At 45.0% G+C, this 23,482-nt stretch overlaps 1 protein-coding gene across 6 annotated transcripts in view; it reads right to left on the bottom strand.

Moving 5' to 3' along the window:
• The window catches only part of SRGAP3 (SLIT-ROBO Rho GTPase activating protein 3), a 264,778-nt gene that overhangs the window by 9,821 nt on the left and 231,475 nt on the right, over nt 1-23,482 (bottom strand). For all 6 annotated transcript variants that reach the window (XM_058726125.1, XM_058726126.1, XM_058726130.1 and 3 more), the window contains 6 exons: nt 20,699-20,833; nt 17,498-17,603; nt 17,061-17,288; nt 14,170-14,249; nt 2,309-2,489; nt 843-992 (listed from right to left, as the gene is read on the bottom strand). In XM_058726125.1, the coding sequence (XP_058582108.1) occupies nt 843-992; nt 2,309-2,489; nt 14,170-14,249; nt 17,061-17,288; nt 17,498-17,603; nt 20,699-20,833 (880 nt within the window). The remainder of the gene's footprint in view (nt 1-842; nt 993-2,308; nt 2,490-14,169; nt 14,250-17,060; nt 17,289-17,497; nt 17,604-20,698; nt 20,834-23,482) is intronic.

Genomic DNA, 23,482 nt, shown 5'->3' with positions numbered 1-23,482 from the left:
AGAATATGCTTTAAAAGGAGGCAGAGACTTCTGCTGAAATAAATTCATAAACATATGTTCCTACTGCAACGATATCTCTGGCTCTATCTGCAAGTACCCATATGTGTGAGCTGATCCCACGACCTCTCCACCAAAACACGAAGAATATGACATTCTGAGAATCTGATTAAGAAAGCAGTGAGAAACTGTCAGCTTCTCTTTCCTTCTTCTTGTTTAATTTTTTTGGAAACAACCATAATCTTCAGACTATCCCTGCATGTGGAAGGACATGCACAGCTCCTTGCAGGGCAGAAAGGTCATGTGACACAGCCCAGCCCACACACGGGGGAAGGAAGAAATTGGCAAATGTGCTCCCCACCAAATAAGTGGGTGGCCTCAAGTGTCAATTTCCCCCACCGCATGAGTGGGTTTGAGTTTTCTGTTTGTGTAGTGCACTTCAGGGAGTATGTGCGCTTTAAATTTTTAAATATAACAACTTAGGTCTTCAACAGAAAGTAGGGAGGAGGTGCAAGAACCAGAGAGAGGTAGGAAAAATACTTGCCAATTTAAAACTCTCTCTTTCTCGCATCATTACTATTTTACATAAAAAGCACTGATTTGCCAATACATGTCTCTTCTCCTCTTTCTCCAACCCCCAACTGCAAGCTGGACCATTTTACACCTGGCATTCTTGGGCCAGTTCCAGCCAGCACCACCGCTCCCCCCTCCCCCTGCCCAAGGTATGCCTGATATCACATCTTGCAGGCAACAAGGGGCCTCCCTCTCTCCCCGCTGCCCCCTTGCCTCTCCCAAAACAGACACAGCATGGCATTATCAGGAAAGAATGAACCTGCGTTTCCTACCGGCCCATCACCCCCCCAAAGCCGTAATCCGAGATGTGCTCCGTGGGTGACTGGAGGTCGTTTTTGGAGGAGGCCTTGTCATCCAGCAGCGGCCCACTGCTGGCTTCACTGTCAGCCTTTTGGCTCAGGCTGTCGGAGAAGGCATCGTCCCTGGGGAGAAGGACACATGTGAATTGGGAGTGCTTTGCTCCAGAGAACCCAGGATGTGTAGGGCACCTGTCTGAAGGGTGGATCCACACACACCTTGAGGTCAACTTGTGCCCATCCTCGGGATGAGCCATTTCCCACTGTGTACCTGAGCATCACACACACCCACCAGCATACTCCCAGTCACCTTCTCGGCACGGAGATGCCCCTCTGCCCCAGGCCCACCTTCTCCTCCCCCCATCTCTGGGTTTTTCTCTCCCAGGCTGCTCCAGGCTGGGACAAGCTAAATGCTGGAGGGAGTGCTGGCCTAATGGGGGAGGAGCCTGCAAGCTAAGCACTGGGAGCTGCGTGTCCACAGGCTCGCTGAGAAGCAGTTTGGGGCTAAGCAAGGGAGGAGGAAAAGTGCCTCCATCCCTCAGCTCCCGACTCAGGGCTTTGGATGATTGTGGGGTGGCTTGAAGTTGCTGGGAGCCCTGCTTGCCTCTTCCCACTGCCCTCTCCCTTCCAGAAGCCTGGGGACATCAGAGGGCTGCTGAGGGTCCTCCACTGGCATTTCTGTTGTTGTCTGCCTGGCCTTGGACTTTTCTCTGGTTTCACACCATTCCCTGTGCCATCAAAACTTATGCCTCTGTCCCCCTTCCCTTGAGGTCCAGCATGGTGGCTGCTTTGTTGATACAGCAGTTCGACCTGAGCCTGACCAAAGCTCAGAGGGAGTGTGTGTTGTAGGAAGCTTCGATGGCCTTCAAAGAAGAGAAGGTACAGACTTTCTGGACATTCTGGTAGCTCTAGGTATTTGGGATACAGGCCTTTCTTTGTGTGTGTGTGTGTGTGTGCCTGATATTATTTTTTAAAAATAACAGTACCCTACTCAGTGGAAATGAGGGGATCATGGTTTCTGCCCATCCTCTGAGAGAGCCACTTGGGGGACAGAGAATGGTGGAGAGTGAGGGGGCAGTGGGCTGGCCGCTGAGTACAGGCACGGCTCGGGAGGGTGGAGGAATATGGCGAGATCCACTGGATGCTGAGAACCAGGGCAGGTGATGAATGCCCTGGAGGCTGGCAGGTGGGTCAGGATGGTGAGCTAAAGGCACCAAACACTGTCTCTGTGCACGCTGAAGGATGGGCAATTTGCTTATTTGTTAAGGGGATCACTATTTAAGGGGAAGGTAGATACAACCCATTCTTACAAAAGACCAGGTATACCACACCGGGGAGAGCAAATGGCTGGCATACAACCCAGTACTCCCCTTCCTGTGCCCATTGCAGACATTACTAATCAATCATGGCATTCTTCAGAGAAGGTCCTGACTCCCACTCACATGTCCTGTACGACTATGTACTGATGTGGGATGAGTCCATCCACGCCATTGTGACGACCCTCCCACCAGTCCTCCGAGGCACGGTGGTACAGGAGCAGAGAGGCCCCCTTCTTGAAGGACAGTTCACGCGGGGACCGCCCCACGTAGTCAAACTTCGCGATGGCCTCGATCTGCTCCACTTCTAGAAAGAAAGCAAGGGAAAGAGCATCTATGAGGTGAGCAGGAGGACACTGAGGAGCCTTGCTCAGATGGTCCTGGCTCCCGTGGGGTAGCAGAGACAGCAAGCCTGGTGGAAACAATGTGGGCTGGGGCTCAGGACACTGGGCTCTAGCTCAGATCCATGCCCCAGGCTGTGGTCTCAGGCAGGCCATCTAACTTCTGACACACCATCTCCTCATTTTCCACTGCCTCTCTTGTTCTCCACTTTTTAACACTAATTAAAATAATATTATAAGAAACTTCTCTTGCTTCTACCTCTCAATACAGGTTTCATTTCCATTTGTCTGTGAACCCTTTCTGTCTCTGTCCACTTATAATACTTTTTGTGGTTGCAACCTTTTGGGTGTATGTGGACTCCCATCCTTGCAAAGATGCTGTATACAATTTTAAGGGTTCCCAGAACTCTTCAAAGCTCATTGTTATGGACTGAACTGTGTCCCTGCCACCCCTGCCAAATCCATAGTCTGAAGCCCTAACCCCCAATGTGATGGATTTTGGAGTCAGGTGTTTAGGGAGGAATTGAGGTTAAGTTGAGTAATTATGGTGGAGTCCTCATCTGGCAGGACTGGCATCCCTCTAAGAAGAGGACAAGATACTAGAGTTCTCTCATTCTCTCTGTACACAGAGGAAAGGCCATAGTGAGGACACAGTGAGAAGGCAGCTGTCCACAAGCCAGGAGGAAAGGCTTCACCAGAAACCAACCCTGATGGCTCCCTGATTTTGGATTTCTAGCCTCCAGAGCTGTGGGGAAATAAATCTCTGTTGTTTAAGCCACCCAGTTCTGTTCTAGCAGCCTGAGCTGAGTAGCACATTCATCCACGGACTAAATTTTGGGGGAGAGAGAATTCTTACTGGGGCCACAGCTCAAGTTTATCTCGTCGCACACACACATTTACCAATCAAACCTTTATTCTTCACTGATTACTGACAAGCCATTGCTGACAGGGTTAAGCAATGAGGATATGGCTCCTGCCCCTGAGGCATTCCTAGTGCCCAGCTCCATCATCTCTTCTCTGTGTGACCTCGGGCAGGTTACATAACCTCCGTACACTTCGGTTGCCTTTAGGAGGATTAAAATACAACGCATGAAAGTAGACCTACAGATGGCCAACAGATACACGGAAAGGTGCTCAACATCACTAATCATCGGGGAAATGCAAATCAAAACCAGACTGAGATATTACCTGACATCTGTCAGAATAGCTATTATAAAAATACAACAAAACAAAACAAAACCAAGGGGCACCTGGGTAGCTCAGTCGGTTGAGCATCAGACCCTTGATTTCGGCTCAGGTCATGATCTCACAGTCATGAGATTGAGCCCCATGTCGGGCTCTGCACTGAGCATGGAGCCTGCTTGGGATTCTCTCTCTCCTCTCTCTGTCCCTCTCCTGCTTGCGTGCATCTCTTTCTCTCTCTCAAAAACAAAACAAAACAAAAAAAGGAAAAGGAAAAGAAAGAACAAGTGTTGGCAAGGATGTAGAGAAAAGGGAGCCCTGGTACCCTGTTAGTGGAATGTAAACTGGTGCAACCACTGTGGAAAAAACAGCATGGAGCTTCCTCAAAAAATTAAAACTAGAAATACTGTATAATCCAGTAATTCCACTTCTGGGTGTTTATACACAGGAAACAATGTACTCACTTGAAAAGATAGATGGATAGATGGATTAAGAAAATATGGTATACAGATACAGTGGAATATTATTCAGCCATAAAAAGAAGGTAAATCTGCTATTTGAAACAAATGATTGACCTTCAGGGCATTATGCGAAGTGAAATAAGTCAGGCAAAGAAAGACAAATACCATATGATCTCGCTTATGTGTGGAATCTAACAGCAAAAACAAACCAAACTCACAGATACAGAGAACAGACTGGTGGCTGCCAGAGGCAGGGGGTAAGGAGTTGGCAAAACGGGTAAAGGTGATCAGAGGGCACAAGCTTTCAGTTATAAAATAAGTCCTGGGGATGTAATGTCGAGCATGATGACTACAGCTAATAATACTGTATGGCACTGAAAGTTGCTCGGAGAGTGGTAAATCTTAAAAGTTCTCATCACAAGAAAAGAAAATTTGTAACTATGTATGGTGACTACATACATACATCCGAGTAGGGATGGATGTTAACTAGACTCACTGTGGTTATCACTTTGCAATACATGTATCAAATCGTTATGTTGTGCACCTGAAACTAACCTAATGTTATATGTCAATTGTATCTCAATTAAAAAAGAAAGAAGTATACTAGACTTCAATAGATTTTTAAAAACCATAAGGTATGAAAGTGCTCTGCTTAGTACAGACATACATTAGGTATTCAGTTGCTCTCATGATTATGATTATAATTTTTATAATTATAAAATTTTACCCTATGGGGTAGGTCCAGATAAGAAATCTAAGCTGTGGGGAGTTTATGTGGTTTTCCTAATAGCCAATGAGGTTTGGGAAGAGACCTTTGGAAGAGAAAGGGAGCTATGCCTTTACATAGCTCTGTATTACAGAGCTGTACAGCTGTACAGCTGTACCCTAAGAGATGCCTATACTTGGTAGGAAACTGGCTGTGTATCAGTATTAATGTATTTATTCTTTAAAACAAGCACAAAGATGTTTAACACTGTAAAAATAAGACCTATTTATTTATGTATATATTTACATATATAAACATAATAAGTGCATTACATTCTAATAGGACAAAAAAGTAATGAAGTGACCCCCCCACCCCCGTTCTCTCTAGCCTGCAGGTACATGCTGACTCTCTATTGCTGAATTCCTTATGGATTTCCCCCTCTCTGTCCTTCCAGCCACCTACTTGCTCATTAAGGACTCAAGTCCAGAACACCTGGCTTTGCTGCTTTGTAGCTGCGTGCCCTTGAAGAACTTGTTTCTCCTTTCCAAGCCTCAGTTCCCTCATCTGTAAAATGGGAATGATAATAATAGTACACAGCTTATAGGGCTGTTATGAGGATTAAATGAGTTACTATATATAAAGTGCTTGCAACAGTGCTTGGCACATAGTTAGCTCTATATGAGAGTTGTTACCAGAGCTAATGCACTTCTAAGGGCTAAGGGCAGCATGAAAAGTCAAAGAACAGAAGGAGGAACCTCCTTTGTTCCTCTCCCCCGTTAATCCCCACCACACATGCATGCATATCAGGGCTCCCCTCTATAAGTAGTTGGCTCAAGAAGATTGTGCCAGTGCTCCTGTGAGATGCAGTGGCCGTTGGATGCATCTGGTCCTCAGTGCCTGGGATAGCCTTCTACAGGGACTGGGCCTCAGGCAGTCAGGCCAGCTTTCTGCAGCTGGCTTCCTGACAAATGTCTTTAAATGCTATTCTGACACAGTTGATGCAAGATGACAGCACAGCTGAATGGGCCATATTAACTCGGATCTTGACTCAGAGTTAGCTTCTCAGTAAAATGGGAGATCTCTGTTCTCTCGGCTGCACCTTTGGATCTCACACCAGCCATGGGCTAGCACTGCCTGGTAACCTGTCTGCCTGCCTATCCACAGAGACAAAAAAGGCCAGAGGGTTTGTAAGATCAGGAGCTGAATGAACCCAGAGGACTGTGTGCTCTCCACCCCAGCGGCTTCCTTTGAGCCCAGTTCCCCACACTGATAAAGCAGAAGAGGTTTGCTCATACCAGGAGGAGCGTGGAGGGGCTGCCTGGGTTTCTGGTTCCTGCCTTCCTCATCTCCAGAGCCTCCAGCAGTCACTGGGGGAGGTCTGGAGGTGGGAGTGGCGGGGGGGGGGGGCAAGGAGGAAGGGAAAATATAAGGAGAAGAAAAGAAAAGAGGAGGAGCAGAGCTGAGCCATAAGCTGAGAGAAGGCACGTGTGTTTGCAGATGCCATTATGTAAGTGTGTGTGGTAGAAAAAGTTATAATAGCCACCATTTATTAGGAAGTCTCTTATTTGGGTTTATCAGACCTGAAATAGAATATGTGACTCTCCCCCCTGTCACGCTCCCACACACCCCTCCCCAAACTTACTTAATTCCCTCGTCTTCTCCATCTCAGGAAATAGAACGGGCTGCCAGCTTGCTTGGGACAAAGCCTTGCTCTTAAGCATCACACACCCAATCCATAAGCAACTCCTTTGAAGTGTACCCTGAATCGGACCCGTCTCGCCATCTCCACTGCCCCTGCCCTGGTCCAGACCACTACTGTCCCTCTGCCTGGCCTCCCCACTTTCATTCATGTTTGGTAGAGCTGTTTGTCCCCACAGCAGCCAGAGGGATCTTTTAAAATCCTAATCAGATCATGAAACTCTCTCGTTCAAATCCCTCTAAAGGCTTCCCACTGTGCTTAGAGCCAAGCCCAAGTCTTCTCAGGGCTGCTGAGGCCCCTCCGTGCTCTGAGCCTGGAGCCCTCTGCAGCTTAATTTCCTAACGCTGTCTCCTCACCCGGTCTGCAAGGCCTCACCAGCCTTCTGTACTCTGATGTAAGCCAACACTGTATTCTGATGTTTTTCAAACACAAAGTTGAAAGAATTTTACAGTGAACATGCATATGCCTGCCACCTAAGTCCTACATTAACAGCTTACTGTATTAGCTTTATCACCTATGTATCCATCCTTTTATCTATCCATCCGTCCATCTATCCATCTGCCCATCTTATTTTTTTAATGAACTTTAAAGTTGCAGACATCACTACATTTTACCTCTAAACACCACAGCATAAGCATTCATAGAGGCTTCTTGATGCTTTTAAAATATGCCAAACCTTTTCTGCCACTAGGCCTTTGCACTGGTTATTATTGCCTCTCCTTGCAATACCTTCTCTCAGACATTTGCATTCTTTCACATTCCACAAATATTTATTGAGCATTGTGTGCCATTTCCTAATTTCATTCAGGTCTGTACTCAAATTTCATTGCCTTAGCAAGGCCCTTCCTGACCACCCTCAACTACCAAAGTACCAAATGTCAAACCGCTAACAGTTTCCCTTGCTTTCTTCTTTTTCATAGCACTTAGCACAATCTCAACTTGTGTGTGTGTGTGTGTGTGTGTGTGTGTGCGTGCACGTGCACACACGTACGTGCGCATGTTATTTTCAAATCTGTTTGTTGTAGATCCTTCCTACGAGAATGCGAGCTCCATTAGGACAGGGATTTTTATTTTATAACCTGCAATTTTCCCACTTGTAGAACAGTTCCCTGGGATGAGTTGACACTTGATATTACTTTGCATGAACAAAGTAAGCTTTTAGCATGTGTTAAGTGTTCTACTTACATTATCACATTTACTCCCCACAAGAATATTTGCAGTACTATCCTCATTTTACAGATGGGGAAACTGAGGCTGAGTTGAAATGATGTGTGACGGGTGGATCAGAAGACTTAACACTGCTAAGATGGCAATACTCCCCAACTGGTCTACACACTGAATCCCTATTAGAATCCCAGCTGATTTCTCTATAGAAATTGACAAGCTGACTCTAAAATTCATATGGAATTGCAAAGAACCCATAATAGCCACAAAAAAAATCTTGAAGAAGAAGAAGAAAATTAGAGGATTCACACTTCCCGATCTCAAAACGTACTACAAAGTAACAGTAATCAAGACAGTGTGATGCTGGCACAGGATAAACATATAGTTCAGTGGACTAGAACTAGAGGTCCAGGAGGAAAGCCCTACATCTATGGTCAACTGATTTTTGTATAAGGGAGCCAAGATCATTCAATGAGGGAAAGAATAATCTTTAAAACGAATGGTGGTGGGACGAATGGATAGCGACACACAAAGAAGGAGTGGAGTTGGACCACTACCTCACGCCATATACAAAAATTAACTCAAAATGGATTATCTAAACGTAAGACCTAAAACCTAAAACTCTTGAAAGAAAACATAGGGTACATATTCATGATTTTGGATTTGCTGAGGATTCTCAGATGTAACACCAAAACATGAGCAACCAGAAGAAAAAAAAAAAAAAAAACAGATGAATTAGACTTCATCAAAATCAGAAAACTTTTGTGCTTCAGAGGACACCATCAAGAAAGTGAAAAGGCCCATGTTTCAAACAGAACATGTTTGAAAATCATATAGCTGATAAGGAACTTATATCTAGAATATATAAAGAGCGCTTACAACTCAATAATAAAAAACCAAATAACCAAATTTTAAAATGGGCAGAGGATCTGAAGACACATTTCTCCAAGGAAGACATATAACTGACAAGCACATGAGGAGAGGCTCAGCCTCAGTAGTCATGAGAGAATTCAAATTAAAACCTCGATGAGATACCATTTCACACCCACTAGGATGGCGAGAATTGACAAGTCAGAGAATAATAAGTGTTGACAAAGATCACACACTGCTGGTGGTGATATAAAATGGAATAGTCATTTTGGAAAGCACTCTGGCAAGTTCCTTAAATGACTAAATGTAGAGCTATCCAGTTCCACTCCTAGGTGTATACCCAAGAAAAATAAAAATGTATGTTTGCACAAAAGTTGTACACAAATGTTTATGACAGCATTATTCATAACAGCCAAAAAGTGGAAACAACCCAAATGTCCGTCAACTGACAAAAAGGGAAACAAAATGTGGTCTACCCATATAATGGGACATTACTCAGCCACAAAAAGGAATAAATTCCAGACACCTGTAACAATAGAATGACCCTGGAAAACACTGTGCTCAATGAAACACTATGGCCCAAACACAAGGGCCACATATGGCATGATTCCACCGATATGAAATGTCCAGAAGAGACAAATCCATAGAGACAGAAAGTAGATTAGTGGTTGCTTTTGGCGGGGAAGGTAAGAAATGATGGCTAGGGGGCTTGGGGTTTCTTTCTGTGGTGATAAAAACTGACTGTGGTCATTGTTGCATGTATCTGTGACTACATTTAGTGCCGCTGAATGGTATACTTTAAAGGGAAGAATTGTATGGTATGTGAATTATATCTCAATAAATGGTTAAAATAAAAGAGGAAGGGAGAGTCCTCTTTAGGTTCTGGGTCTAAGCCACGTGGTATGGGACAGCTGACCATCTCTGCACTAGGGCTTAGGAAAACTAGCCAAGTTAGCAATGAAGGAGGTGATGCTCTCTTTTTCTGTTGTTCTTTATTTCTTCCAGATGGGTGACCATGATTCAGGCAGAATCGGGAATTTGTGTGGTAACTGATGGTGACACCATTTTAATGCTGTCAAAACCTCACCTAATACCCACAACGTGCATGAATCTCTAAACGTCATGCCAGATGAAAGAAGCCAGATCAAAAGACACTATTCTGCACAATTCCATTTATATGAAGTTCTGGACCAGGCAAAACTAACTTATGATGAAAAAATTTTTCAGGTCAGTGGTTGCTTCTTGGGCTTTGGGAGTAAGGGACTGAGCAGGAAAATGCATGAAGGAACTTTCTAGGGTGTTGGAAATGTTCTGTATGCTGGTGGGGGTTTGAGTTACACAAGTTTTTGCATCTGTAAAAACTCAGGAAATGATACACTTAAGATTTATATATTTCAGTGTATGGAATTTTACTTGAAAAATAGAACCATAAGCGATGCTGACCCCTGTTGTGTGCAGCATTGCATGCTAACATCTTTGGAGGGAGACTGTACTGATGGCTGTAATTCACTTTGAAATGTATTAAAATAAGAGGGATTGATAGATACACAATAAAACAAATATAACAAAATGGTAACAATTGTAGAAACTAGGTGACAGGTATTATATAAAACTTCCTTCCACTTTTATGTACGCTTGGCCTTTTTAAAAATTATTATTATTAAAGGAAATATCATGAACTGCAAGCAAATCGAAACCTTACCCTGATTTCTAGTAGATGCCTAGAAAAATCTGATGAAAACCTTGCACCTCTTCTCAGAGGCACACATTCCAAAAGAAATGAAATTTTGCCCGTAATAGATTTCCTAAACCCCATTTATGGACATCCAGTACATCCAAAGAGCTAACGGCTTAATGGCTTTCCAGATGTAGATGGAGGGCAAGGAGTGGAAGTCAACTGGGAGAATTTTAGGAAAGTATCAGTGAGAGAATAATGGTGCAGTTATAATTGAAAACGGACACATTGTAACTATATGATCATGTTTCTGTTACTGATTTTAGTAGTTTCTTTATCTGGCAGCCTAGTTCCTCATTTAGCATCCAATTAATAAAGATGCTATTGACAGGCTGCCTCAATGTTTTCATTTGGCTTAGTTCTCACAATCAGGGGTTTTATTTTGAGAGAGAAAGAGAGAGAGAGAGAGAGAGAGAGAGAGAGAGAATGCAACTGTGGGAGGGGCAGCAAGGGAGAGACAGAGAGAGAGAGGGAGAGAGAATCCCAAGCAGGCTCCATGCTGTCAGCACAGAGATGATGCGGGATTCAAACCCACATGAGATCATGACCTGAGCCAGAGTCAGACACTTAACCGACTGAGCCACTCAGGTGCCCCTGGACTCAGATTCTTGATCAGAATTAGAAAGGATTTATGCTGAACACACAGTCTTAATGTTTCCTATCACCTAGCTGTCCCAGACACTGTGCTAAGCTTCTCTGCATATGTAACCTCATTGTAACCTAGGTCACAATTCTCTTGTTACCGTCATTCCCATCTTACATGTCAGGAAACTGAGGTCTGAGGTTACATGGCTCGTCAAAGATCACAGGGCCATGAAGGCCTCTCTCTGACTTTCAAATCCAGACTTCCTTTCTCAGAGTCTAGCACCCCCTCAACTGTTCCTGCAACTCAGTACTTGGGTGACCGATTTGGTTGGGGCAGGCTTGCACATAAACATTTAGGAAATGCACTTAATTTTCCTCCAAAGGATGCTCCTGATTCAGCAGCCGCCACCATGACCACACAGGAAATAGTGAGAACCTGCAGGGAGCATGAACCTGGCTCTCCTGAAGCTGGCTGTTGACCTTCCAGGATGATCTTCCTGCCCTTGTCATTCTCAGAAACCAGCAGCCTGACAAGGAACAACAGAAGGGACCTTCTGGGGAAGCAGACGAGAAGCTGTCTCACCCCACTCCAGGGATACTGTGTGCCTCTACTCTGGGAGGAGTGAGGCAGCATTTTCTGAGGGGGTGCTCTTGGCGTGGGGTGGAGCCTGCTGGGAATGCCCTGTGGCTGCTGCCTGGCTGCCCAGCAAGACTGTTCTCTCTGTCCCTCCTCCTACCCAGTGCCTACAGCAGCCTTCCACCTCCCAGGCCGAGGGGCTGTGGGGAAATTCAGCATGCACAGGATGACTGGAAGTGACCTCAGCCCCCAAGAAGGTGGGCTGTGAGGGTCCTCACAAGGCACCTGACCCATCTCCTGTAGACACATCTTCCACCGGCAGCATTCCCAACTGATCCTAATTCTGAAAAATCATCTATCTCATTGGACGAGAGATGTTTTCCCCCAGTGGAGGAAGAGAGACTGAGAGCAAGATCTAGAGCAAGAGGGAGCTTCACACACACACACACACACACACACACACACACACACACACACACAGAAATAAAGCAACAGATGGACAGAACAAAAAGGGAGAGGGAGAGCCGGAGGTGGTAGGACAGGAGACAGAAAAGAAGGAAAGAGGAAAGCAAATCCCTGCCAACATGCAGACAGTGGCAGCCTTCACATCTCCCCACAAAGGCTCTGCAGGACATTTTCCTCAGCTCAGGAAAACTCTGGCCTCTGAGGATTCTGGCAGAGATGAACACTACACCTAGATTTGTTCTTCCACACCTGTGACTCAGGCCTGACCCGTGGGCTCCCTCCTGGGCCACAGTGATTGGTTTTTGGCTGGGTGTGTGACTCAAGGCAGTCCAATGAGACTCTACCCCAGGAGCTTTCTTGGAACCATGATGAAAAGGAAGCTCTTTTCCACTGGGACTTTGGGCAAAAGGACAATGAAAGCCTGGAAATGCTAAAGACCACCATGCAGGAAGATCCTGCTTGAGAATGAAGCCAATACAGACGGAAGCAGAACAGGAAGATGGAGACAAAATCCTAAGACCAACTAAGCTCCTGGATCCAGCCGTGCCTGAAGCTATACCTAACCTGGGATTTTTCTGGTGTATGATCTGAGGCCTTTAATGCTTAAGTCACTTTGAGTTGGAGTATTTGTCATTAGCAAGTGTGACAGTCCTACCAGAATGTGAAAACTTCCCTATCAGTCTTGCCTCTTTCACCAGCTCCCAGAAACCACCCCTGAGTATGTACCAGCTCTCCTGGCAAAAATGGTGGCCAACACAATGAGAAAAAATGAAATATGGCCTTTTGTAGCAACGTGGATGGAACTGGAGAGTGTGATGCTAAGTGAAATAAGCCATACAGAGAAAGACAGATACCATATGGTTTCACTCTTATGTGGATCCTGAGAAACGTAACAGAAACCCATGGGGGAGGGGAAGGGAAAAAAAAAAAAAAAAAAAGAGGTTAGAGTGGGAGAGAGCCAAAGCATAAGAGACTGTTAAAAACTGAGAACAAACTGAGGGTTGATGGGGGGTGGGAGGGAGGGCAGGGTGGGTGATGGGTATTGAGGAGGGCACCTTTTGGGATGAGCACTGGGCGTTGTATGGAAACCAATTTGACAGTAAATTTCATATATTAAAAAATAAATAAATAAATAAATAAATAAATAAATAAATAAATAAAATGGTGGCCAACAGGGCCTGGGACTGTTCCAAAGGGAAACACAGAAGCCCAGAAGAAAGTCATTAAATAAGGATTAAAAAAAAAAAAAAAAAAAAAAGGAAAACCATCACCAGGAGAAAGGAGGGCTATGCTTGGTCTACATAGCATTGTGTTATGACTTTTGTGAGGCCCAAGCACTTTTGCTTCTTGCGTGGGTCCCTTCCTCCATTAAAAAAAAAGTTAAAAATTATATTTTACAATTGCGTTGTATAAAGATGAATACAATCCATGATGGATCATATTCCTTTTTTCTCATTATTTTAAATGAAACCAAAACATTTTCAGGGGTCCTTAAAAGTACCATGGGCCCTGGGCACTGTCTATTCTATCTCATGGATTCACTGGCACTGGGCCCCTATTATCCAGATTGCTTGTCTTACACAGTCCAGTTTCCCCAACTTTCTTCTCCTTATCCTTATCTTCTCCTTCTCCTTATCCATCAGGTGGAAGGGTCCGATGAATCCCTCAAGCCCAGGCCAGCCTTTCCCTCTCTCCCTCCAACACTTCCCTGGGCCATCACTGCTCAGCTTCATCTTTGAGGCACCCCCACACTGGGGACACAGCTGTCATTGAGCGTAATTTCTGTGTGTCATGGGGAGCTGCTCCCTATGTGTCAGGTAACAAGACTGGGAGCTCCTCCGTGACCCATGTGTCTTTCATTGAAGTACCTCAAGTCCTAGCACAGACTGGATACAGAACAGATCCCTGGTTGGGGAGGGACAGGAGACAAAGCATGCTTCCTACTTAGCAAACTCTCGTCACTTAGGATTTATATTCGGGCCAGGCAGGATACAGAAAGGGAGGAGACAGGCCAGTAGGAGTGTGGTGAATCGAGGTGCACATGTGTCCAATGTCTTTCAGAGCCCCCCTCTATTCTAGAGGACAAAGTGCTGACTGGCAAGGCTGGAGGGGGTGTGCGGGCCAGCCGAGCCATTGGGCAGGCACAAGTCAGCATGAGAGGCCCCAAGTGAGTTCCTTGGCCCCAGATTCCCCCTCACTCACCTTCATCACTTGTGTGAGGCTCCGTGCCATTGTCATGGTCAACTTCATCGATAGTCCCTGGCTCACTATGTGGACTGTCACTGCAAAGAAACACGGGAAGGGGACTTGTTGGGCTTTGCACCCTCACACTGTCCGCAGCATCCCATAAGTGCCAGCTAAGCCCACCTCTGCACTTGACCCAGGTCAGGCCCAGGCCTGCACCGTCCTGTCTTGTCCATATGACCACCCATGGACACTCCTAACAGGAAACCACTCCCAGCCCCCTCAATGGAAAGCTATCCTGAATACCCTCTTCCAGCTTCTTCCAGCCCTGGAATTTGCTGGGTTATCAATTCCTAGGTGTTCTGTAAGACCCAGAAGGCACCATAAAACCCTGGCATTTATCCTTGGAAGGACCACGGGCCAGAACAGAAAGGAATTGTGGAGGTGCCGTGAGACATTCACCTAGCCTGGTTCTAGGTTTCACAGAGGAGGTGACACCCCAAGAGAGGTGGCGTGGGTCCACCTCACAAGGTGCTGGGTCCTCCGGGTGCCTCACGATGCTGTGTGCAAAATCCCAAACCAGTCCAGCTAGTGGAAGCAGGCTGGCAGCCATGATGGGCGTGGGAGTGGGTAGCCTGAATCCAGGCCTGTCAGACTTGGTCATTAATGCACTGGGACAATTTCGCCAGCCGCTACCCCCTCACTAGACTATAAGCTTCTTCAGGCCAGGGTTTATTCACCTAGTCAGTTTTTTTTTAACTGAGTCATTGATGGAGTCCTAATATATGCCAGGCACTGTGGGAGGTAGGAGAGACGTATTGATGGGTAAGACTCTGCCCTTGTGGGCCAGGAAAGAAAACTGCTACCAGCTGAGATGTGTTATGTAGGAACAAATGAGCAGAGACAAGAACGGCTGAGGGGACCTGCATAGGGTGGTCAGGGAAGGCTTCTTAGAGGAGGTGACATCTGCAGTGCCTTTTGAAAAAATACGAACTTCATTATGAAAATTCTCCATTGCCTCCTGGATAAGGTCCAGACTCTGCACAGTGGCTTGTTTAAGACCTTTCATAACCTGGCTCCTGCTGGCCTGTGGAGCCTCCGCCCTCACCATTCACTTGGCACAAGCAACTCTGGCCACATGGAACCACTTTCCACTTTACTGAAGGCTCCAAGCCCAGAACATTCCTTGCCCATGCGTCACCTGGCTGACTCCAGTTCATCCCACAGGTCTCAGTTAAGGTTCCTCCAGGAAGCCCTTCCTGACCTCGCTACATGGGCTCAAGGAGCCTCACTTCTGGAACTGCCTGTTTCCTCCTCCACCGGAGCTCCCTGCATCAGGGGTTAATCCTGCTCAGGTTGCATCCCTGCCCCCCTGCCCAGGGCCTGGCCCAGGACAGACACTCAACACCCATTTGTCCAACTGTTGAATGAATGAATGTTGTCCACTACAAGGAGACCCTCAGCCAAATCCCCCCTTTTGGCTTTGCAAATGTTTCCAATGTAATTAATAGTTTTTCTTTCTCATGAGACACAAATGGGACTGAGGCAAGTATGGTTATCGTATATTGTTCTTTGGTAGGTACAACCGATCTTTAGGACGCTTCCCAGAACACTAATTACACACATTGCAGCAAGAAAAGAGAACTAGGAATGGTTGCAAACGCTGTGTGAAAAGCTTCTCTTTGTCCAGAAAGTATGCTTGCTGGCTGTTTAATGTTTCTGTTAGAGAACAGGGACAGACCTGCTCCTGGAGCCTCACATAAAGGTTACTACAGAGCTGTGATTACAAGACAGCGGGGCCCGTATCTCTATGGGGAGCAGGGTGGGAAACAAAGGGGCTGCAATGTCTCCCTTCTTTGAAGTGAATCAAGAGTTCAGGAATGCTTTGATAATCCAAAGACAAAACCCCCTGTAGGCACCTAGCTGAAAGCAGTGTGGGTAATACCTAAATATACAGCTGTGTGTTGTGCAGGAATGGGTATAAAGAATGAACAGGAACCCTTTGACTGGTCTTTGTCAGTTGGTGTTCTGAATCTCCTGTCCTTTCCACATTAAAAAAAAAATGCCCTATCTTTACCACATTTTAAGGTCTTAGTCTGGGGAAGGTGGCCAGCCCTGATTTTGATTAGGTTCTAAAATTTTTCTCCTAAGACCTCATGTAGCACCACGTAAACAGAGGTACCCGACTATCAACTGCTGACCTGGCCTGGAGCTCTCAAAGAATGTGAACTCACTTTGTCTGGAAAAGAGAAGTTGTTTCTCAAGAGGTGGAAGTGGGGATTATTATCCAGCCCCCTGCTGCCTCGGATGGGCTTAAGACACACCTGGCCATTGACAGCTTAATATCTCCTAACTTAATGTGATTAGCTCACCAGACCCAAGCCTCAGCAAGGGGATATACTTCTTGGATTTATGTTGGGACCCTTGGGAAAGAGAAGGTCTTTTTCCACTGGGGATGCTGAGAGAATGTTCTCTAAATCTGGAGTTACCATATGTCTTCCCGAAGCCACCAAGGATAGGATGCCTGAGAATGAAGCCAATGCAGAAGAAAGCAGAGCCAGGGGTTGGGGATTGCAGGACCAATTCCTGATAATAACAGTTGAACCCCTGAATCCAGCTATACCTGAAGTCATAATCCTAGACTTTTTAGTTAAGTAAAGAAAATCAATAAATTCCCACTTAGCTTAACCCAGTTTGAGTTGTAGTTCTGTCCCTTACAAACCAAGAGAGTCCTGGCTGATGCAACTATCTCTGGTATAAGGCTGCAGCAAAGCTCAAATGAGAAAATGCATATGGGAGTCAAGACTATAAAGCAGTAAGAAAATCAAAGGGTTTCTTACTGTTCCTGCTCAACAGCAAAAACGACAGCGATGATGATAATAATAATATTAAGAGGAATGGAATCTTACCAATATTCTTCCCCTCCAGCCATGCATTTTTCATACACAGGTCCCTCTAGTTCCCGGGGGCTGGGGAAGATGGCTTCATGATGAATGATGATGGTTTTGATGACTTCGTTGACGTGTGCCTGGCAGGACACAGGGTCCTGCCCATCAGGGATGTGCATGAGGGTGGGCCCGAAGCAGATGGCCAGGTTGTAGGGGTCCATCATGTTCTCGTCACTATACTGCGAGAGGCTACAAGAAAGGAGGTACTCACAAGTCACCTGAGAAAGGTGAATCTTCCCCCCCTGTGGGTTCTTTCTTTTGAGGGCTCTACTCAAGTCCAGGAGGGTTCCATGTTCTGTTTTAGGAAGAGCTGCACCTGTAGAAGCCTCAGGACACCCCCTCCCAAAGGAGGCCAGGGCTGAGGCAAAGAGGGCCCCCCCCTTGGCCGGGCAACTCACTGGTTGAGGAAAGCGAAGAGGTATCTCATGACCACGATGACCACGCGGGGAAGGGTGATGAGGATTTGCTGGATCTGGTGTACCCTCTCAGCTGGGTTCTCCAGTTCTGTAACATAAAGGGGCTTTTTGGGGTGTCTTTCATCCTCAGAGAGCCAAGTACAGCCCACATTTGCTCAGTCCACATGGTTCAAGGGGATTGATATGTGACCCTGACCTGGCCACTCAGAGCAAGAATGTGTCTATACGTTCCCTTTTATGAATGAAGCTAGTGTCAGCTGAGCTTCTGTCACCTGACACCTGTGAGTCCTGACACAGGCACGGACCATATTTCTTTAACCCCTTTATGAACACCAGCTGCATGCATCATAGGCACAGCACAGAGTAGGCCAGAAATGAGGGTGGACTAAATAACCAACTCTAGAGCTATATATTGGCCAAGGGGCCTGATAGATGCTTGTGATCTTATCTCTGACCCCCGTTTTCAGGTCAGTCCTAGGCAGAGACATTGGTATTTTTATCAGTCAGGCCAGGGGTGGAAGCAGCAAATTGGGGTTGGTAAAGAGAAGAGGTTTGTGGACTCTGCCTTGTGGAGAGGATGTGCAGAGGGAAAGCTGGTGCAGAGAGTGAGCCCCAGAGCTCTGATGTTTGTCTGCAGGGCTGGTGCACGAGCCTGTGCCAGATTCTTTCTCAGGAAACATGTTTTTCTCACAGCCCCTCTCTCCAACCTCCACATTCTGTCAGCGTGTTCCTTTTAAAACGCAACCTCTCTTGGGGTGCCTGGGTGGCTCAGTCGGTTAACCGTCCGGCTCTTGGTTTCGGCTCAGGTCATGATCTTACGGTTCGTGAGTTCAAGCCCCACATCGGGCTTTTCACTGACAGTGCAGCGCCTGCTTGGGATTCATTCTCTCTCTCTCTCTCTCTCTCTCTCTCTCTCTCTCTCTCTCTCTCCACCCCCCACCCCCACTCATGCACTCTCTCTCAAAATAAATAAATAAACTACAAAAGATGCAACTTCTCTTGTTTCTCCTCTGTATCCCAGGCCCTTCACTGTAGGGCTTCAACCAACTTTGCCTGCCTCACTGCTTAGCTGCTGCCCCTTCCTCAAGTATCTGAAGATGATACAGAGCCATGTTTCTCAAATGACGTGGTAGTGCACGCTTCTGGACATTTACAAATCTATGAGGCATTCTTCGGGGTTGTCACAGTGACTGGAGGGCACTATTGGCATTTCGGATCCAGGGGCCAAGGCATCAAGTGTCCTGAGTGCATGGGACACACAACAAGGTACCGCACTACCCTAAATGCCAATACTGCCCCCACCGAGAAACTCTGTGCCAGGCTGCCTCATCCACCATCTTCCTCTCACAGAGGGCCTTCGTGCCCCTGTGCCTTTGTACGCACCAGCGGTCTCTCAACTCCGCCCAGCACACTGTAGCCTACCTTCGAAGTCTGGCAGTGAGAAGCCTTGCCCAAGCCTCCCACAGAACTAAAAGTTCTTGGACCTTCAGTGATTCCATTGCCCTTTATAGAGGCTGCTCCATGGGCTCAGCTTCAGTCATCACTGCCTTACATTTTTTTCTTAAATACATGTATTCATAAAGGAAAGTTTACCTCCCTCTGTAAATGAGAAACCAGGAACGCTTGCTATAATTAGAAGGTAACACAAATATAGATACAATGAAAGCAAAACAATGGTACTAAATTATAGGTTGGCAGTGTATTCTACAAATATTTCTGAGACTGAGGCCCCATCTCTCTGTTTAGGAGGGAGATAGACCTCTGAAATTTTTCTCCTTGAAGTAACCATCCTCCCAGGATTTGGGAGGGAAATCAGAAAGGATTTTTTTTTGTGGTGTGATTCGAGGTGTGATCCCAGGTATGTGATGTCATGAGCTTGCGCCAGAGGTCAACAACCTTGTCTGCTCAGGTGATCTGCTCAGGAAATAGATTAATGGGGCTTCCGGAAACACTAGCTGAGCACATGACATGGGGCTCAGACAGGGTTGGGCCTCTGTGGCCTGGAATTTCTCCCTTTTCTTTTTCTTTTTTTCCTCTTTTTTTTTTTGAGAGATGGAGAAGGAGGGAGAGAGGGAGAGAGGGAGAGGGAGAGAGAGAACGCATACCCATGCAAGCAGGGGAGGGGTAGAGGGAGAAAGGAGTGAGAGAATCTTAAGCAGGCTCCATGCCCAGTGCAGAGCCCAACTCGGCTCAATCTCACGACTGAGCCGAAATCAAGGATTGGATGCTCAACTGACTGAGCCACCCAGGCGCCCCCATGGCCTGGAATTTCTGAGGGTGATTTGGAGCTTGAAGTGGATCTGGAAAGATGAGCAGTAGGTAGTGTGGAGGGTAGAAGGGCAGAGGAAGGGTCTTTTATACCAGGCAGGTAAGAAGCTTGAAGCCTCCAACCCCCAGCGGCCCTTTCCTGGCTGCAAATCTCTCAGAGCATTGTGAGAAGCATCCCTAATAACACTGGGTGTGGGGCAATTTTCTGTAAATCAATTAAAGAGTTTATTCTAAAATACTAAGATTTCCATATTACAATATTAAAAAGTTTATTTTTAGAAACTCCCAAAATGTTGCCTTAGGTTTGGCCATCTTATAGTCAAGGTGCCTTTACTTCAGGCCTCTAGATTGGGCTCTTGCCTTCATCCACAGAAATACCTGTGAAAAAGAACTCCGATGGCTTGTAACACTGGAAGAAGCCCACAGTCAACTTATTTTCACCATTTTGCTTGTCTGTCATATTGCTGACATGACTCCCAAATCCTCTATGGCTCCCCATTACCCAATGAGAAAAGCTCCAGATCCTTGCAAGGTCTCTCCTCTCTTGCTCTATTTTACCCTTCCAGCCTCTTGCACCATGCACTGGCTGGGACACCCTCCTGCTGGTCCCATTGGTCTGTGTGCCCTCAAACTCTTCCCAGGATACTCTGGGTAGGCTCCTCCTAAAGCAAAACCAAGTCTTCCTCTGCCTCTTCTCTTCTAAGCGCCATTCATACCCAGGATTGTACCATGCCATTTTCCATTATATATCATCCTGTTATCTCTACAGCTAGGTTTTAAGTTCTATGAGAATAAGGACCATACTGCTTCTTTCAGTATCCCTCCTTCCTACATAATGATGAGCCCATCGTACAACTTCAATAAAGATATGCCATGGAATTGATCACTCCACCATTCCACCTGGGAAATACTTACTAATAGTAGATATCAAATCTTGAAACCTTTCCTTAGGAAAGAGTGGATTTTCCAGTCCTCGGAAATACAGTTTTAAAACACCAGCGACTGAATTGATATCTCGTTCATTTTGATCATCCACAAGGGGGTCTTCACCTGAGAAGAAACAGGAGATGATGATTCAGCTTGGTAAAGAGACAAGAAATGTGCAGATGGCAGGAGGGATGGCCTGGCCCAGCAGTTCTCCCTGTAACTGATTTTGAAAACGTTCAAATATATGGAAATACTGTAAAACTGAAATACTGAACATCCATCACCCTTCATTCGCACTCATTAACTTACACTCATCTTTTGCCATGTTTGCTTTCTGTCTTTACTTGTATTTATTATTGCTCAATGATTTGAGAGTATTTTGTAGACATCATAGCACATCACTGCTAAATACTTGAACACATTTCTCCCAATAAGGATATTCTCCTACATAACCCCATAACATCATTACATCTAAGAAAAAAATTAACAATAGTTCCAAAACACCATCTTCCATACATTCAAACATTCTCAATTGTCCCATGTCTTTCATAGCTTTTTTCAAAAGCTAAGATCTGATCAATAGTCCCGTAATTCATTTGGTTGTTATGATTCCTTAGTCTTATGTTTATTTTATTTATTTATTCTTTTTTTAGAGAGGGGAGGGGCAGAGGGAGAAGGAGAGAGAGAATCTTAGGTAGGCTCCATTCCCAGCATGGACACAGGGCTTGATCTCACGACCACGAAATCATGACCTGAGCCAAAATCAAGAGTCAGACACTTAACCAACTAAGCCACCCAGATGCCCCCAACTTAGTCTTTTGAACGTAAAAGACATCCCAACATTTTTTTATCATAGTTCGTTTTTTACAATATTGCCTCTTCTGAAGAGTCCAGGCCAGTTGCCTTATAGAATGCCTCCCACTTTGGATTTCTCTGATTGTCTCCTCAAGAATAGATTTAAGTTAAACATTTGTGGCAACAATAGTACATGGGTCATGTTGTAGACACTTTATTGTATCTGGAGGCACATAATGTCAGCCCGTCTTGCTACTGGTGTTGCTAAGTATGATCAATGGATTAAGGGGACAACCTCCAGATCTCTGCACTGCAAAGGTTTATTTTCCCCTTTGTAATAGTAAGTGTAGAATATAAACTATTTTTGAAAAAAACAAGTGATGTATGTGCACGTCATTGTGCTCAACATGTTTCACCCAATGCTTTTAACATCCACTGATGATTTTTGCCTAAATCAATTAGTATCCTAGGTTGCAAAATGGTGATTTTCTAATTCTGTCATTCCTTCTACATTTATTAGCTGGCATTCTGCCATAAAGAAAAGGTTTCCCCATGCCCCCCTCACTCTTCCTCTTCTTATTGTTATTATTTAGCATCTTTAAGGGATTGTTTTTATCATTTCTAATTCAACGTGTCATAATCCATTATCATCACTAGTCTTTGGGATGCTCAGATTGTCTCCAATTTTTCCAGGGACAAAAGTTCTTTATATATGACCTCCACTGAGCACTTCCTTGCTTTCTGGCACAAAAGATGTCCATGGATCACCTCGTACCTTCCTTGACCCAGATCTGGAATCAAACATTGCTCCAAGGAGATCTGTTTGCTTTTTGTAGGGAATGGTATTTAGATACCAGGATATAAGTTCCAGGTGTGCTCATTGGCACAGGAGTGCTATAAAGAGCTTCTAAACCTTTTCAGTGGATACAGCAAGAATACACATTAATTCTTTTATGAGTTCACATAGTTATTTCCAACTCATATTTCAGATATAAGATTTTCTTTACCTTTATGTATTTTATATTTGGATTTCATTTTTCTTAGTGAAAATCTTGGTTCTGAATAACATTAATATTGTATCTGCCTTATTCTATAATATATGTAACAGTTTAGAAATTTTAATAGTAATATCACCACCATTAAATTTAAGATTCTTCTCAGGGGCTTTGTTTTGGGGGGGGTGGATTTAATTCTAAGAATGTATCCCATTAAAGATACATGGTCAGAAGACAGAAGGTAGATTAGTGTTTGCCTACAGTGGTGGACTAGGATTTAGGGGATAAGGGAGTGACTACAAATGGGTAGAGGGTTCCTTTTGGGGATGATGAAAAATTTCTGATATTGGATTATGGTGATGTTCACACATCTCTGTATATATACTAGAAACCACTGAATTGTGCACTTTAAAAATGGGTGAGCTTTATGGTATCTAACTCAATAAAGCTGTTAAAAATGTATGACCAGAGCATATGTTCAAAAGTTACTCTCTGTGTGATAATCAATTTGATACACAGCTTGTTTCTACTTATATTCTACTTATATTCAATTTTAGGGTGGGTTTTTTTTGGATATCCTTTTTTAAAAAATTTGCAGTTTTGAAAATATAAAGCATTTAAATTGTCCAAAAGTCAAAAACAGGTAAAAAGTTGCATGCAGACAAGCCCTACTCTTATCCTTCTCCCCTCCACACCTCACATTTGACCATTGTCGTTAGTTTCTGGTTTGCCCTGTTAAGCAAAAAGCATACATATGAATTTTTTATTTCCCTTCACTTTTTCCACAAATGTAAGTAGTATACAATACTGCTACATACACTTGTTTCTTTGCTTCACAATAAACACTAGAAATCCCTCCATATCAGTGCACAGAGATCTTCCTGGTTCTTCTTTTTTTTAAATGGCTGCAAAGTACTCTTTCGTGGATCAACCATAATTTGGTCAACCAATCTCCCATGGACTGACAATCTTTCACTATTAC

This window comes from Neofelis nebulosa, chromosome 4 (genome assembly GCF_028018385.1).
Source record: "Neofelis nebulosa isolate mNeoNeb1 chromosome 4, mNeoNeb1.pri, whole genome shotgun sequence".
Classification (NCBI taxonomy): Eukaryota; Metazoa; Chordata; class Mammalia; order Carnivora; family Felidae; genus Neofelis; species Neofelis nebulosa.
The sequence above is the reverse complement of the archived record's forward strand: the minus strand, read 5'-3'. Positions and strand labels throughout refer to the sequence as shown.